This window comes from Corvus cornix, chromosome 1A, assembly GCF_000738735.6.
Source record: "Corvus cornix cornix isolate S_Up_H32 chromosome 1A, ASM73873v5, whole genome shotgun sequence".
Lineage (NCBI taxonomy): Eukaryota > Metazoa > Chordata > Aves > Passeriformes > Corvidae > Corvus > Corvus cornix.
The window spans coordinates 21,930,436-21,946,411 of NC_047057.1; the positions used below are offsets into that span (position 1 = coordinate 21,930,436).

The following is a 15,976-nucleotide window of genomic DNA, read 5'->3' on the forward strand; positions in this document are numbered from 1 at the left end:
CATTATTCTTAATACACTGTGTTTGAAAGACAAGTTAAATCTTTATTAAAAGTGTATATGTACTATACCTGATGCTGTGCCGTCCTCCTACAGATAAACCCACTCTATTACAAGCCTATTACCCTTATTAGTCCAGAATTCATGTGGTAGAGATTGTTGAGAATCACACTCTCTCTCACTGTAAAGGAATGTGGCTCCCTTGAAATGAAAAACTGTCCGGTTTTCCCAAGTTCACCACAACATCACTAATGACCTTGCTGTGGCTAAACAGACATACATAAGTGTAAAACTGAATTTACAGACTACATACACAAACAACAAAATCCAGGCCCTTAGATAAAAAAATAGCTCCTAGCATGATCAAAAAGCATTTGATTTTTTCTATGATTAATTACAGGGCGCTTAATTAAAGACACAGCCCTCACTCACTTTCATAAGAATTGGATCTGATGCTAAAGCTTACACCAAATTTAAGGAATTATTAAGGACAAGATCAAGCTTCATGCTATAGTTTCAAATTATTTCATAGGCAGAAGAAGCAAATCTGGCTGTGAAATCATTAAGATTTGTTTGTTAGGTCTTTTGATTTTTTTGCGAGGCAGCATTAAGAAGCAAGGGAATTCCATCATCACAAGTCTTTTGAAATCAAACTCCAAGTATTCATAAGAAATCAAATTTCAAAATCATTAATATAGACTTATAAATCATATATTGTGGTTGTATTACTTGATTCCTTAAGATTTTGGCTGTGTGGATTAATTTTGAGAGGATGCTTGAACCATAGAGAAATAATCCAAACATGGTTTTGTTTCCCTCCATATCTAAAAGATACACTTGTGAGATTTGAAATCAAGTAGGTGATTTTCAGAATATTCTTAGAATTAAACAAATTAACATGCAGTTTTTTATAGGCAATGCTTACAAGGAATTACATAATGTAAAATATCATTAGCAAGGAACATGCTGAAGGTTAACTGCAGCGATTTTGAAATTTCATTTTAACATAATTTGAAAGTCACGCATTTATCTGGTTTGCAAACAAACTACTTCTTCAAATACAGATTTTTTATCTAAAAGTGATTGTTAAACTCAAAAGAGCACTTACCTGTGTCCTCTAAAGGCATATCAACAATGACTTGGTCACTGTATTTTCCATATAGACCATTAGAGCAAACAGCAACTATCTGAAGAACATAACTTGTATTGGGCAGCAAATTATTTAGAATAGCCCCCTAAAACAAAAAAAAAACCCATTTAACCATTTACTTGCAAATAAGTATCAAGTATTTGAAAATGTTAATTTTTTCATAACACAATTTTCTTATGAACCATAAAGCTCCTTTCTTCTAGTATTATAATGTGTGCTTTTTATATTTTACTGTCACAAATGGTTTTCAGTCAACTTAAAAAAAAAAATCTAGTGAGTTTTTACATGGAGGATACCAAACCAAATAACTATTTAGTGCTGGACACAAGTTAGGTAACATTATGTCTGATAAGTTATGAGTCTTTAAAGAGGGTTAGAGGAACAGATCTCATTAGTAAAATACCACGAAGCTGTAATCAGTAACTTAATATTTATAGCAGTATAATTGAATTGAATCTCATTAGTTGCTTGTGCAGGTCATTCTTTCACATCCATGAGCAATGAAGTACAGATCACTGTTAACTGACAAAGGGTTTTATGGCCAAGGAGCTCTGTGATTGACATGGTCATGGCACGTACAGGCAAATCAAAGCAGCAAGCTGTAGAGTTTTTCCCTGTTCTGGACAAGAGAAACTTTTAATTTTATTTTAAATTGTCTTCGTGGCTTTACAGCCAAAAAATGAGAAAATTTCTCTTCAACTGGGTCCCAGCTACAGTTTAGTCCCTCAAGAAAATTAACAGTGAGTTGTTATGCCACCATCCCTTTTTATGAAACTTGAAAAGTTTACAGTTACCAAGTCCTGATACCCATCTGTCAGAAACTCGTGCTTAGTCTGGTCTTCTCCATCCAGCTGTTGATAAAAGACAGCAAATCTCTCAATTGTGGTGTCGTATACAACACGAGGTCTTTCCCATGTTACAAGAAGACTAGTATAATTCTTTGGATCAGATTGAACATTTTCAGGTTCTGAGCTGCAAACTGGAAGAAAGAAAAGAGGAAAGAATATGGTATTTATTAAATGGTACAAGTGACTCTACTAAAATCTTGAGCTACCTCCTGGGAAAACTAATGAAAATCTTTCGTGTGCCTCATTTTTAGCTGTCTACTAAAATATTTGAGATGCCATGCCACTATAAACAGAACCAGTGTTTTAACACTAGATTTCCAAAAGCAAGTAAATTTGAGGACTGAGTCTCCTCTCCCTGCCTCTTATACCATATTTTGTGAAATATTACTATCCAGTTGCTAAGAAATAAAATATAAATGATAAAACATAAAGATTCTTATATCTGTCCTGGGAAAGAAAAAAATCTCAATAATCCTGTCTTTATAGCTCTATCAAAGTAGAAGAGCTGCATACTCTCTCACTAGCTATAATAGTCTAATCTATAGTAGATTGTTTTTAATGGTTAAAGGTGAAGCTATCACACCTAATTTTCCCCTCAAGGGAATCTTTTATAGTACTTAAAGAAGAGAAAAAAGGCAAATAGGAAGAAGTTAATTGTTACATAAGCAGTAGTGATTTCATGTTATTATATTTCAAGGCTTGTTATTATATTTTTAGCTTGACTTTTGCACAAGCAATTACATAGTCATTCCCCATTTGGAATAAATGAGGAGACATTTTTTGTATCTCATAATCTCTTTAGAGCAAGATATGAGTATCCAGACAAAGCAAGTAACAAAAATCTATTTAGCTAACTAAGAAAACCAGTGCAGATCCTTTGGAGTTCTCTAAAAGGAAGCAAACACCAAGATGCCTCAATGCTTTGGGGGACAATGCTGCATTTTGAAAGTGAAGTCCTGTAGCTTTGCATTTTGCCTTTTGAACACAAGGGGGAAGTCAAGCCCCTCCAAAATATTTGTAAAAAGCATTTCTCCCATTCTGCGGGGAAGGTGGGCAGTTCGGAGCAGCTTCAGTCTGAGATAGTCAATGGAAAATAAGCAGCAAGGCTTTTTTAATTTTTGTGTTTGTGTGAGCAAGCTAATAGTAGAGGCAGTGTTAGTCTGTGTAGTTTAGTTGAATTCTGTTGCCAGGTTTTGAATCTATTGTGCTATACAATGGTACACCATTTTATTAATTACACTTAATTATTTTAATTGATGCAAAGGAAGAGCAAATTAAAAAAAAAACCCTCATGTTGTGTACATTCCATTCCATTCCAAAAATTGATCATTCCTCCCCATTTCCACCAGACGGCAAAAAGAAATCATTAGACCAGCAAAGATGATTCCCTTCTCAATTCTGAGCATTAAGAGAGACAATTTAAACAGATTTCATTCTTTTTCAATGAACCTAAGGACTCCTCAGATATTTCTTTTCAAAGGTGTTTAAAATTCTTGTCAAAACACTTTTTTATAATATAAGCACCAAGGTTCTCTGTATTCCAAACTCTTCTCTACAGTCCTTTTTCCTCCCTTCATCTTTTTTGCTTATGAGTGTATTTGGTTCTGAAATCTGTGTCTGTATTCAGACTTACAGAGCAGTATTATAAAACTTTTAAAGGTACAAGGCTGGTGCTTTCAGTGTTTTTTCTTTGTTTTCTTTTTTCCTTTTCCAGATGGTTCTTCTATTTTTTCCCAAGAAAATAGTCTTCCTTTTTGTTCTCCTTTTGATGTTCATCTCAGCAATGACCAACGATATTGCTACATGACAATCATCTACATATTATTTCACCTCCATTTCTTCCCAAAATGTTGTCTTTTGCCCTTCGTCTGATGTCACTTCATAAATCATCCTGCTGTTCCCTTTTCTTTTCTACTAGTCAGTAACACAGAAGTACTTTGCTTCTGCCTTTTCCCATTTTCCTACTCCAGAGACTAGAAGAAGAAAGGAGACCACATGACAACTTACCTAATTACTTCTGCTTTGATACTGACTTTTAGAAAATCTGAGCAAAGAAACTGCAAGAAAGGGAGTTCTTAAGTCTGTTACTAGTCTGAAGCCACAAATATTAAACTGGATTACAGGTAATAAGCAGCAAAATACAAAATAGCAGAAAATTCACAGGAAGTCAGAGGCCTACTCAAACCCCTGCTGGACTTGAATCCAAGTCTTTGCTTTCTCCATGTTAATACTTAGATTCTGGTTTTGCATATCATATGTCATGGTAATGCACCTAACTTTGCTTATTCTTCTGTGGAATAAAATGCTACCCATGTAACTTAAGAAATTTTCAACTAAAGGTAATTGCATCATGGAGAACCACTGGGGTACATCACCCAGATCATTGCCAAAAACTGCCTGGGCTGTTTTTTTGACCAGAAGACCTTTACAAGCTGCCCAAATTTGGCCTTTCCCCCCCCCCACATTTGTTGCTTTCTTCTACTTTTAGCTAAATCTGGGTTTGAGATTATATTTTAAATGCAACTTTTCAATTGTTGAAGCCATGAAATCATGTCGTTTGCATTAGGATATTCAGGGGCTTTGAGCATCACTGGCAGTGTGTGACAATAAGCAATTTTTTAATACTCCCAATCTACTCTTTGGGATAGAGGTGGAGCAGCACAGTAGACATGTGCTGAGCTGACCTTGGCTGGCCACCAGGTGCCCACCCAGTCACTCGCCTGCTCCACCTCCTCAGCAGGGCAGTGGAAGAAAGTAAGATGGAAAAGCTGATGGGTCAAGATAAAGACAGAGGTCTCTTGCCAACCACCATCATGGGCAAAACAGGCTCGACTTGAGGAAATTTATCACCAATAAAAATAGATTAGGATAGTGAGAAACAAAAACAAAACCACAAACACCTCTCCACTCTTTCCTTCTTCCCAGGCAGAACTTCACTCCTGACTCTTCCACCTCTCCACTCCCAGTGGTACAGGAGAATAAGGAAGGGGAGTTGTGGTCAACTTGTAACACTTTGACTCTGCTGCTCCTTCCTCATGCTGTTCCTCTGCTCCAGTGTATCCATCCAGCATCCATCCACAGGATAGTCTTTCATGACTTTTTCCAGCCTCCGCACAGTCTTTCAGGAACAGACTGCTACACTGTGGGTCCTCTCGGGGTCAGAGACCTGACAGATAACCTGCTCCTGCATGGGCTCCTCTCCACAAACCACACCTCCAGACAGGAACCTGCTCCTGCATGGGGGTTCCATAGTCTGCTGCAGGATAGACTGCTTCACCACAGTTTCACCATGGGCTGCAGGGGAATCTGCTCTGCTAGTGGAGCACCTCCTCCCCTTCTTCCTTCTCTCACCTGGGTGTCACAGAGCCGTTTCTCACAGGTTTCCCTCACTTCTCACTGCTACGCAGCTTTGCTTTCCCAGAGGTGTCTCCACCATGGCTCTCAGTGCCCTGAGATGGGTGGGTTGGTGCCAGCTGGAACCGTCTGTGTCTGACTCGGGGCAGCCCCGGGCTCTCCTCACAGAGGCCACCCCTGTACCCACCACTGCCAATGCCTGGGCACCTGCACCCTGCACACTGTGCCAGTGGAACTGTCCCAGGCACACGTCTGGATAGAATCAGAGGATCTGAGAATTTATAATGAAGTCATGTTGACTGAAGAATGTGAAAGGGCAAACGCACAAGTCCTGACCCCATGTCTCACAAGACAATTTAACTAAGCTGCTGAACTTTACATAGTTGTATTTCTCATGGGAAAACAGGTTGACTAATACTTTTTATCAATATATATTGTCAGTCTTGAATTTTAAGAACCCATTATTGCTTATACCTTTACTAAATCCAGGAAGATAAACAAGAGTTAGGTTTCTGCCCTTACTCCCAGGGCCTTACCAGAAGGGTGGAGCAGATGGAAAGTCACCCAATGTGCCCAGCAGCCAGGTTTGGTTCTTAGGTTTACAGGAATAAACAACGATTTCTATTATAAATGAATTTGCATGCCAGCTGAGGTTGGTGAGATTAAGTATTACAATTTCAAAACACTTTTTTTTAGGTGAATCCTCAAGTATGGCTGTAAGGATTAGCTATTTTAATCTTCTTAAATTGATACATACGTATCACATAGGGAAATTACATACATTACTAGGCAGGCATGGGGAATGAAGCACCTCCCATGCCCTTAAGAGGACCGTGTTTGCACACCAAAAATGTTGGGGATGTCACTGTGAGAAAATTCCTGAAAATATTTTGCCGAAATTAGTTTATAATGGAATAGAAAGATTCTTCTAGCTTTTCTAAGAAAACTTAGTTCTACTTAAGGAATGTCATGTCCCAACAATAGCAATTAATCAAGCATTTAATCCTACTGCCTAATAGAATCTACACTGAATGCAATGGGAGAAAATTGGGATTCTAGGTTTCACAACACAAAATAATTTTTCAGTTATCTACCTGAGTAATAACCAGTCTTGGCATTTCTCATGTGTCCTCTAAAGGGATTAAAAAGATTACTTTTTTTCTGTTGATTACTATGCAATATTTAACATGAATAAGTCTGTAAGTCTATTGACTCCTGTAGACTTTGGCATTCATGTTACAGATCCTACATCTGAGCATTTCCGTTTAATGATTCCTAAGCTTTTTAAATTTAATTTATTTTAAAATGGAGGTGAAAACATAAACAATTCCCTAATGTTCTGCATTAAACAAATCCTATAGTTGCATTTGTGTGCATCTATACACGTGTGTGTATGCATAAATAAATAAAAGTATGTGTGTGAAACCACACTTCTAATCTGGACTACACCTATAGTACATGCTTAAGTCATCTGTTTATGTCTGATTAAACACAGTTCAGTGCAATTGAGTTAAAGAATCTACAGGAATTCCCATGCAAGTAGCAACATAGTGCTTCCAGTTTAGATGTTTCCTATATATTCCTTTGTGCTTGTTAGTATAGGAATTGTTACTTCCATATTCAGTTCTAGAACTTGTTTCCCATTATACAATGTACTGTTTTGGTCACATAACATCCACAAACTTCCCCGAAGTTTTAGGTAAGACTAAGAACAGAATCTGGCTTCTGGAATTCTCTCCATCTATCACTTCCTAAGCAAACTACACGGAATTAATTTGGTGACATCACTTCAGTCTCTGTTGGAAAAGCATCCACACTACATGATAAAGAACCAAATGGGTTTGTAAAACAAAATTCTCTTGCAGTCTCTGAAAAGGCAGCTTTGTTGAAGTCTGAAACACATTAAAATGGCAATCTAAGGAAGCTTGAACTGATGTGATCTTCACTGAATGCTTGGTCAAGACAAAGCATTTAATTTTCCACTCCATTTAATCTGACATGTTTTATGATTGCTGTTTTTTCCTCTGAAGTGATAGATTTATGACTAATAGCACAGTGTGCTACTTTCTACACAATTTAAAATGAGTAACTTCATACTTGGATGAATCTTTTACTGAAAATCGTCTTTTAACTTGTGAAGAAAGGAATGACTGTTCAGTAAGTACCTGCTTCATGAATTTCTTCTTGTCCAGTGTAAGAGGAAAACACTTGCCCAAAGAACTTATATTGCTGTTCCCTGAAGTTGTTTTGCAGGTAGTCCATCAGCATAACATAGCCAGACTGCTGCATTGTAAGCACTTCACAGAATACAGCTAACTAGAAGAGGAGATGAAAAAAAGAAATTAGAAGTCATAAAAATTGACCAGATTCTGCTAACAGGAAAAAACTCTGGGGAAAAGATGTTGGATAAAGTCTCACAGGTGAGTTATCCTGCATGGCACTGAACTTCTGTTCTTCTGTACTATCGGCATATCTAATGGTTTACTCCACAAATGTTTTTCAACCACTCTGCTGTTGGAGCTATGCTCTGCCCAGCACCACCATTTGGCTGGGGGAAGAGCCAAAAAGTGTTTCATACTCCTCTTTATCTGAGCTCAAAGTCCAGACAGCCTGGAATATGTTCTTACCCTATTTTAAGACAAGATCAGATTCTACTACTAAACTAAAAAAAAGGTAAAAAGATAACACAATTAATATACATGTTTTCTAATTTAATGGCATCACAAAAGACTTCTAACTAGATAAAAGAAAAGCTTTGTTGTTGGGCTGGCAATGAATGCTTCTACCATATACATGGCAAATGCTTTCCTTTGGTATATATATAATTTTTTTGTTTTACTACATTAAACAAATTACCTGGTTTTCAGAAATACTTATGGTATCTTTAAACACAATCCATTCAACTGTTTCAGAGCATGGAGGAGCTGATAGAGACCCATTATAAGTGTAATATTTGTCTGTTGCATTCGGCAAAAGATTCAGCAAAATAAACGGTTCTAAGGCGGCCTGTTTTCCTAAAAAATAAAAAAGAAAAATAGAGTCAGATAGTCAAAATACTACAGAAGCAATTAATAAATAGAAATCACACTCTCCAAAAGAGCTACCATTATAGGAACACGCTACTTTTGCGGCTTTTCAAAATTTAATCTCCAGAGAGACTAGCAGACAAATAAATCATGAAGTCTTCTATTTAGTTTGAAAAAGTACAGCTCAATCCCAACTTCCTTTACTTGGGAAGGTGTAGTGAGTTACTCCAGTAACAAATAGAGTAATTTTAATTGGTTCACAAGAATTTTCTCACCATAAGCTTACCTGCAAGGTGCCAAACCTTTGTCTCACTCTCAAATTTGAAGAAAAAAAGTTAGTTAAATCTTTGTTCTAGGTCTCATGACAGGGCTTCAAACTCTCCCTGAATTTAATCAATTTGTTGAGTTTTTTGCAGGATCCAAAGTGCTGCAGAAAATCACGGCCAGGGGAACTGTTGCCATGTTAGATGTGAAAGTTAATATTACTCATGATTGCAGAAGCAGAATTTCTGTGGATCAGGGTTCTTTTTTAAATGCTGATAATATAATGAAAACCTGTAACAGCTTTACACAAATCAGCAAACAATGCAAAGACCTCTTCCAAGAGAGTATGACTGCTCTGTTTATTGTTCTGTGAAAATAATATCACATCTTTCAGTCAGCAGTTTACCTGGTACCTTGTCAGCTGGAAGGAAGCATGTGGGATTGCTGGAAGTCCTTCCACAGAAAGCTAAGTGTCTGCTGGTATGGCAGTAGGGTCCAGCAACAAAAATTGGCATAAATGGTAACAACTTCAGCAAGGCAGACTTTTTCAGTCTGTGACAATTTTCTGCTTTATTGTCTGGTGCATCCAAAATAATGCTGCCTTTCACACCTTGGAATAGTGTAGATCCTTATACACCTTATTTCAGTCTAAAGTTACTCATTTCAAGTTTCTCCCTAATTGGTAAGTATTCATTTCTGAATATCTAATAAATTTCCAGACTGTGCATAAACTTATGCTTTTACAGGTATCTCACTTCTTCAGCCCTGTATAGATTTCTGACCTGGCTTTGTCTTCATAATTCCTTACAAATTTGGTGAGAACAGCAAATTGCATTAACAGTTTACTCCGAGTGATGCTTTTCTCTACAGTTGACTTTTCTACTGAGTTAGGGTTTAAGAACTGACTTTTCCCCTCTCTCTCATTCATGTATCATGACGAGGGAACATTTAGCAGTGTTGATCAAAGAACCTCCTTCCATTTCTCCTGTCAAAATGTTAATCAACCTTCAGACAGAGCTATCGTTGCTATCTGGTATGTCTAGTTAACCCATTCCTCCCTCAGTAAAAATGAAATCCATTTTATATAGATGGCTGGGAACATGAAACTTCTCATTCATAACAAGAATCCTGCCATACATTTTGCAACTTTGGATTTTAGAATCCCCTTTAATGAGACTGACAGCCTAGATTCTAAAATCAAACACCTACAAAGAATGATGAAAACCAGAAAATTTGTCTATAAGGAACAGGAGTGCTCCTCTGCAGAGCTTGGGAACTCAGCAACTGTGATTCAGATAAGCACAATACAGATATGACTGACAAGGACAATTTATGTACATCACAGACAAGGACAGATTGTGTGCTATTCACTTTTCTTCAGAAGAAACAACTTGATTTAGTCATGACCTGAATTTCCTGAGGTCATTTGCATTTTATTCAGGAAAATTGTATTCTAAGCATTGTTGAAGTGCCATGTAGTGACTTTATCTTGCATCTTGCTGCTGACAGTTTTACAGCTCCTTCCAAGGCTGTAGGACAGCATCTGTCTTGATGTATTACTAGTTCTCCTCTTTGTTTCACAGAAGATGACACACAAAAGTAATGAATCTACTACTTTATATTTCCACCTCCTCTTTCTAATTTATGAAAGGTGCTCCCTTTTAAATTTTTTGAATAGTGCCTGTTTTCCAGAGGAAAAAAATATTGATTTTAGTGTCATACTTTTGAGAGCTTTTAAAACAGCTTTTTACATTTTCAACCTACCAATCTAAAGGAGCTTTACAAAATTCAAGCACCATTACTTAAAGGAAAACTGAGACAAGGTTTCCTTAAAGTCATGGACATGACGTAAGAACATATCCCTGTTCAAGACAGTGCTCATTCATATTTTTCTTCTGCAAAGACACCATAAAACTGGATTAGAAACACAGCCCAGATCTCTTCATGTACCACACTGAACTTCATGTGTCCTGATAAGCAATCACTACCAATAAAATACATTTGGATTTTTTTTGATTTACACAGGACCTACTGAAAAAAAAATATGTCTCCTCTGAGTCTACTGATATCCTGACAGTCTCACTCTTCTAACACCTTTCTTGGATAGTTACAACAGTCTTATCTGGCTTCCAACCAGATATAAAAATCCTAAGATGTACGATTAAGAAGATTTACATAATAAATCAGATTTATCTGGATTTAGAATTTAAATAGTTACAAATTTCTCATTGTAAGTTATATGTATTCATTTACACTTCCACTGTAACAAATAGTCTTGGGGTAAATAAATCAGAGAAACATGAACTATCTCAAGTTGGAAGATAAGTATGAGGATCATCACGTCCAACTCCTTGCTCCTCACAGGACTACCTAAAACTAAATGATATGACTAAGAGCATTATCCAGATGCTTGGTGTCATGACCACTTACTTCTCTGGGGAGACTGTTCCAGTCACAGATCACCCTCTCAGTGAAGGGCCTTTTCTAATGCCCAGTCTGAACTTCTGGCACAGCTTCATGCCATTTCTTCATGTCCTATCACTGGTCACCACAGAGATCAGCAAATGCCTCTCTGTTGCCCCACTTAAAGGAGTCATTGACAGTGATGAGGCACCCTTCTCCAAGCTGAACAAAGTGACCTCAGACACTCCTTATAAGTCTTCAAGATCTTTCACAGTCTTGGTTGCCCTCCTCTGGATGCACTCCAAGAGGCTGATGTCCTTCTTACACGGAGGCACCCAAAACTGCCCCCAGCACTCACTGTGAGGCTGCCCCAGTGCAGAGCAGAGTGGGACAATCCCCTCCCTTGCCCAGCTGGCAATGCTGCGCCTGAGGCACCCCATGACACAGCTGGCCCTCCTGGATGCCAGAGCACTGCTGACTCAAATTCAATTTCCCATTAAACCAAACCCCAAATCTTTTTCTAAAGGGTTGTTGTGTTCTTCAGGCTCTCATTCCCCAGTTTATTTATATAACCAGGATTACCCTTTCCCAGGAGCAGAATCTGGCACTTGCTTATGTTAGATTTCATGTGGTTGGTGATTTTCCAGTACTCCAGTCTATCCAGATGACTTCTATAATTTCTAACAAAATAGACATGACTGAGCAATATACAACCATGCTCCTCAATGTCTTAAAGGTTTCATAATCACACTGAAGTGGAATTTAAATAATCAGTAAACAATAAAACATGGAAACAAACTTACCAAAACGACTAACACTATCTACTCCATTAATGATTGGATTATAATCTGGATTATCTTCTAGTCCAATCTGTTAAAAAGAAATTGCATATTTTAACAGTACAGGCTTCACAAAAACAAAACTGAAAGTTACCACCAAAATTATGGATTATTTAAAGCCAAACAAATGTATTTTGCCCATTTGCTTTTCTGCAAGAATCAATTAGAAAGATACATGTGATTTTTTAACTCAGTGATCACATACTGGAACCAGTTAAATTCAGTTTGAACATCTGATGTGTTTCAAGGCTATTAAATGACACAAAGATATATTTTGTTTACCTCAAACAAAATTGATAAAGCTCTTAACTTTCCACTTCCTTTAACTGCCTCTTCAAAATCTGTAAACTGATCTGCATCATAGCAGTAGATTTGCATCTGCAATTAAAAATATATTCAAATGTTACATATACAAAATTTTTTAAAAATTAAGCAATTATTTATATTCCCATTTTGAGGAAAAAACCCATCCAAACAAAAGAATTGAATACAAATATAGGGATTTTTTACCTATCTCATTTGCATTATCTGAGGATACAGAACAGAACTCATCAACATTTAGCTACATAAAAACAATCTCTCCTGGAAAACTATTAAGGATGCAGCAATTACCCTTTCAAGGAGCACAATGCTTTCCATAGATAATACAGTAAGCTGAGATAATGGGACACCTGATCTAGAGTACTTGGTGACATGAATCTTGACATCAGTGATAAAACATGAATAATATGTCCCTACTGCATCTGCCTTGCTGCAAGTGTGGAGAAGCATTGGTAATATAACATTACCAGGTATTTTGAGCCCACATCCGTCTGCTGTCATGAGCATTGATTTTGTTGCCCCCCTTTCTCTCTTTCTCCAAATACGGGTGGGAAATCTTCTCCAGTGCTGGGTGACCAACATATATGGGGGAGTGACCTGCTCCTACTAGCTTTCCCTCAGATGATGATGGAAGAGAGTACTCTCTGATGCCTTGTCAGGACAGATGGAGTGTGACTGGGAATTTTTAAGTGGCTAATGAGGTAAAAGAAATGACACTGTCCAGGGATTGCTCCTGGTTTACCACTCTCCCCCATGTATAGGCCAGCCCTGGCACTGTTGCTTTGCTTTCACATAGAAGTTAAAAATCCTTGGAATGAGGAACAGGACAGTTGCCTGCCACAACTACCTCCTTTTAACTGGAAAATGAAACAATGCCATGTTGAGGGAAGAAAGTTTGGCCTTTGTGCATCCCAGCAAGAGTTGCTCCTCTCCTCCACCCCACTCCCATGCTGCTGCAACCCATTCTGCCAAACCAGCCAGGGGAACACTGGCCTGGCTGCCTGTCAGTGTGGCTGCACCCAGGACCTGCTCACCTGGCTCTTGGCACACCACTGCCAGCTCTTTCCAGCCCAGCAACATGGGCCACGCTTCGTCTCTGCGAGGCCCAGCAGCTTCCATGGGCTCTCAGCAAAGCCCTGACTTTGAGAAGTCCATCTACACCTTAAACAATGAACTGATGAGGAATACAATGGGCCAAACTTGTAGGAGCTTAACTTTTAGTGGGAGCTTTGTCAGATTAGTAGAACTGACATCTAATATCATCTTAGAAGACGTGCAAAAATGCAGTTTAGACATTCTCAACATGCCACTAACACCTTAAACTGCTCTTCTAAAATGCATCATTTATTATTAATTTGGATTTAAGTGAATGGTTATATTTGCAAATAAACTTAAGAGATAAACAAAGGAATTTTGTAGAGTATTAATGTTGCAGAACACCAAATTGTTGAAATCATCAAAATTAATTCTGTACTTTACCTCAAGAGGAAATTTTTGTCCTTCTAAACTATGTTCCGATCCATCTGATGACGCGTTGCATTTTCCCCAGTGAAAAGTGATCTTGCTTGCTTTGAATATGGTGTCTAATCCACCTCCACTCACATAATAATCGCTTGTCAGATTAATTTCCACTGAACAAATTGAGAAAGAGGGAAAAAAAAGGAGTGTCAACATAAAAGCCAGCCAAGGCATCTATAACTCTCATATTTCAGTATTAGGTGCTAGAAGATAAACATGATACACTTATTTCTCTGTATTTCATAGCAATTTTGACAGGAAATTGATTACTTAAACTAAGTAGTAAGTGTGGTAATTCACTACTAGCATGGAGAAGTATGTTTAATTTCATGCTATAATTTATAAAATAATAATTTAATGAAGTGCACTTGTCTCCTGTTATCTGAAACTAAACACAGAACTACACTAAAAAGCTGGTCTAGACACCAACTGGCTGTCTAAGAAAATAAATTCCTGAAATACATACTTTCCTGAAAGCACCTGTGTTTTTAACAAAAAGGAAAATACACACCTGCCCCCAATTTCTACCATAATTCTATATACAAATCATGAGGCAACATGACAGAAGAATATTTCAGCCAGTTCCTAGGTGGACTGTCCTGACATAAGACTCCTTAGCTGTGGAGCTGTCTCCCATGGGAAAAAGCAATGACAGGTTTTCAGCTAGACATAGCTATACACAACCTGTAGATGGGACAGAGCATTTGTCTTCTGGAGAGAATGAGCAGGGTGGAATAGACTGAAGCCCCACATTTTGGCTTTCCCACCTCCAGCGACTGTGAACTTGACTTCTTGATAAAAGAGCACTAATGGAGTTCAGTTTCACTGCATTCCTTTCCTCAAAACCTTAAAGACCATTTAAACAAGCTTAGCAGTCCCTCATATAATATCTGAATTGCTGCAGATGAGAAAGAGCTCAGTTCACTTTTAAGGACTTTAAAGAACGTTTTCTCAGGGGCATCTTGAAAAGACAAAGGACTATTTATCTCTGCTAGTAGGGCAAGAGGGAAGTAAGTGATCTGTGTATGCAGGAAGTACATGACAGAGCTAAGCACGGAAATTAGGAACAATGATGCTAAACTGAACTGAACTGAACTGAACTAAGCCAAACTAAACTAAACCAAAAAGGCTGATCTAGGGGTCCCCCTGGAACTGGTAGAAGGTCAAAGACAGTTGTTGAGCGATACCTTCCCACACCTATGCCCAAACCAAGGAACAGTACTATACTTCTAACAAGCAGCTTTTAGTTACTGCTTTCCTGGATTTATAAGTGGTTGTAAAAAGATTTGTCTGACAATTCAGATGACACAGTTAGCTTTTTTCATGGCTGGGAGAAATGGGCACTTGTAGGTATAAATCACTTCTTTCTAAAATACATTTCTAAGATTGGTAAGACAAATCAGACCACGAAAGCACCTATTTCTCTTCTTTGACTGTTAGAAGGTATCTATGTGAGTAAGTCAGATGAACATTTCTATATTATATGTGTCTATATGTAGGTGAGATGAATCCCAACCTGAGTTTTTTGTAACTTCAACTCATTCATTAAGTGCTTTCAGATGAGTGGGTAATTTACTCATACTTTTAAAAAATAATTTTTGCCTACCCAGTACAGACTCTGGATATGTAGTAATAATTACCATAATTTCACAGCAAATGCCAACTTACTGTTTACCTTCAATGATGTGCCCATGATGGGATGATAGTCACGATGTGATTGCTTTGGCTGTATCTGTACATGCACCTAATTTTTGTTTGTGTGATTTCTGTTTCATTTAGCTACTGTCATAGCTTTTGTGTTGCTTACTTATTTAATAGATAAATTCAGAATGCACCAGCTAAGTGAAATGAAAACGATCCATCAAAAGTCTTTGGTTGGTTCTTTGTCCTATATCACTTTTCTGACTTCTTAACTCCAAACATGAAATCTGACTTTTTTACCTGTTTTGCCAGTGTTGCGAATGAAAGTATCTTCCAAAGTTTCCTTTTCCCATCCATGGAATTTAAGTTTCTTCAGATTCACATTAACTTGGGTAAGGTCTCCGTCTATATTAATAGGTGATTGTTTGGCACCATTACAGGCAGAGTATTTCTTGCCCCAGTTCTTTTGGTTCAAAGTTCCTAGAAATCAAAACATTTGGGGTAAATACATTTAAACCCAAACTGGCATCCATATATTTTTTATTGTGATAATGTTAAAACACAGTTTGCAGTCTGAGATCAGAGTACCTGCCCTTCTTTTAGACTTTGTCTGTA

At 37.7% G+C, this 15,976-nt stretch overlaps 1 protein-coding gene across 7 annotated transcripts in view; it reads right to left on the bottom strand.

Annotated features, from left to right (window-relative positions):
• The window catches only part of PTPRZ1 (protein tyrosine phosphatase receptor type Z1), a 130,899-nt gene that overhangs the window by 42,638 nt on the left and 72,285 nt on the right, over positions 1-15,976 (bottom strand). For all 7 annotated transcript variants that reach the window (XM_039571313.1, XM_039571312.1, XM_039571310.1 and 4 more), the window contains exons 3-10: positions 15,662-15,841; positions 13,682-13,833; positions 12,164-12,259; positions 11,846-11,912; positions 8,206-8,363; positions 7,515-7,665; positions 1,942-2,126; positions 1,106-1,232 (exon numbers count right to left, since the gene is read on the bottom strand). In XM_039571313.1, the coding sequence (XP_039427247.1) occupies positions 1,106-1,232; positions 1,942-2,126; positions 7,515-7,665; positions 8,206-8,363; positions 11,846-11,912; positions 12,164-12,259; positions 13,682-13,833; positions 15,662-15,841 (1,116 nt within the window). The remainder of the gene's footprint in view (positions 1-1,105; positions 1,233-1,941; positions 2,127-7,514; positions 7,666-8,205; positions 8,364-11,845; positions 11,913-12,163; positions 12,260-13,681; positions 13,834-15,661; positions 15,842-15,976) is intronic.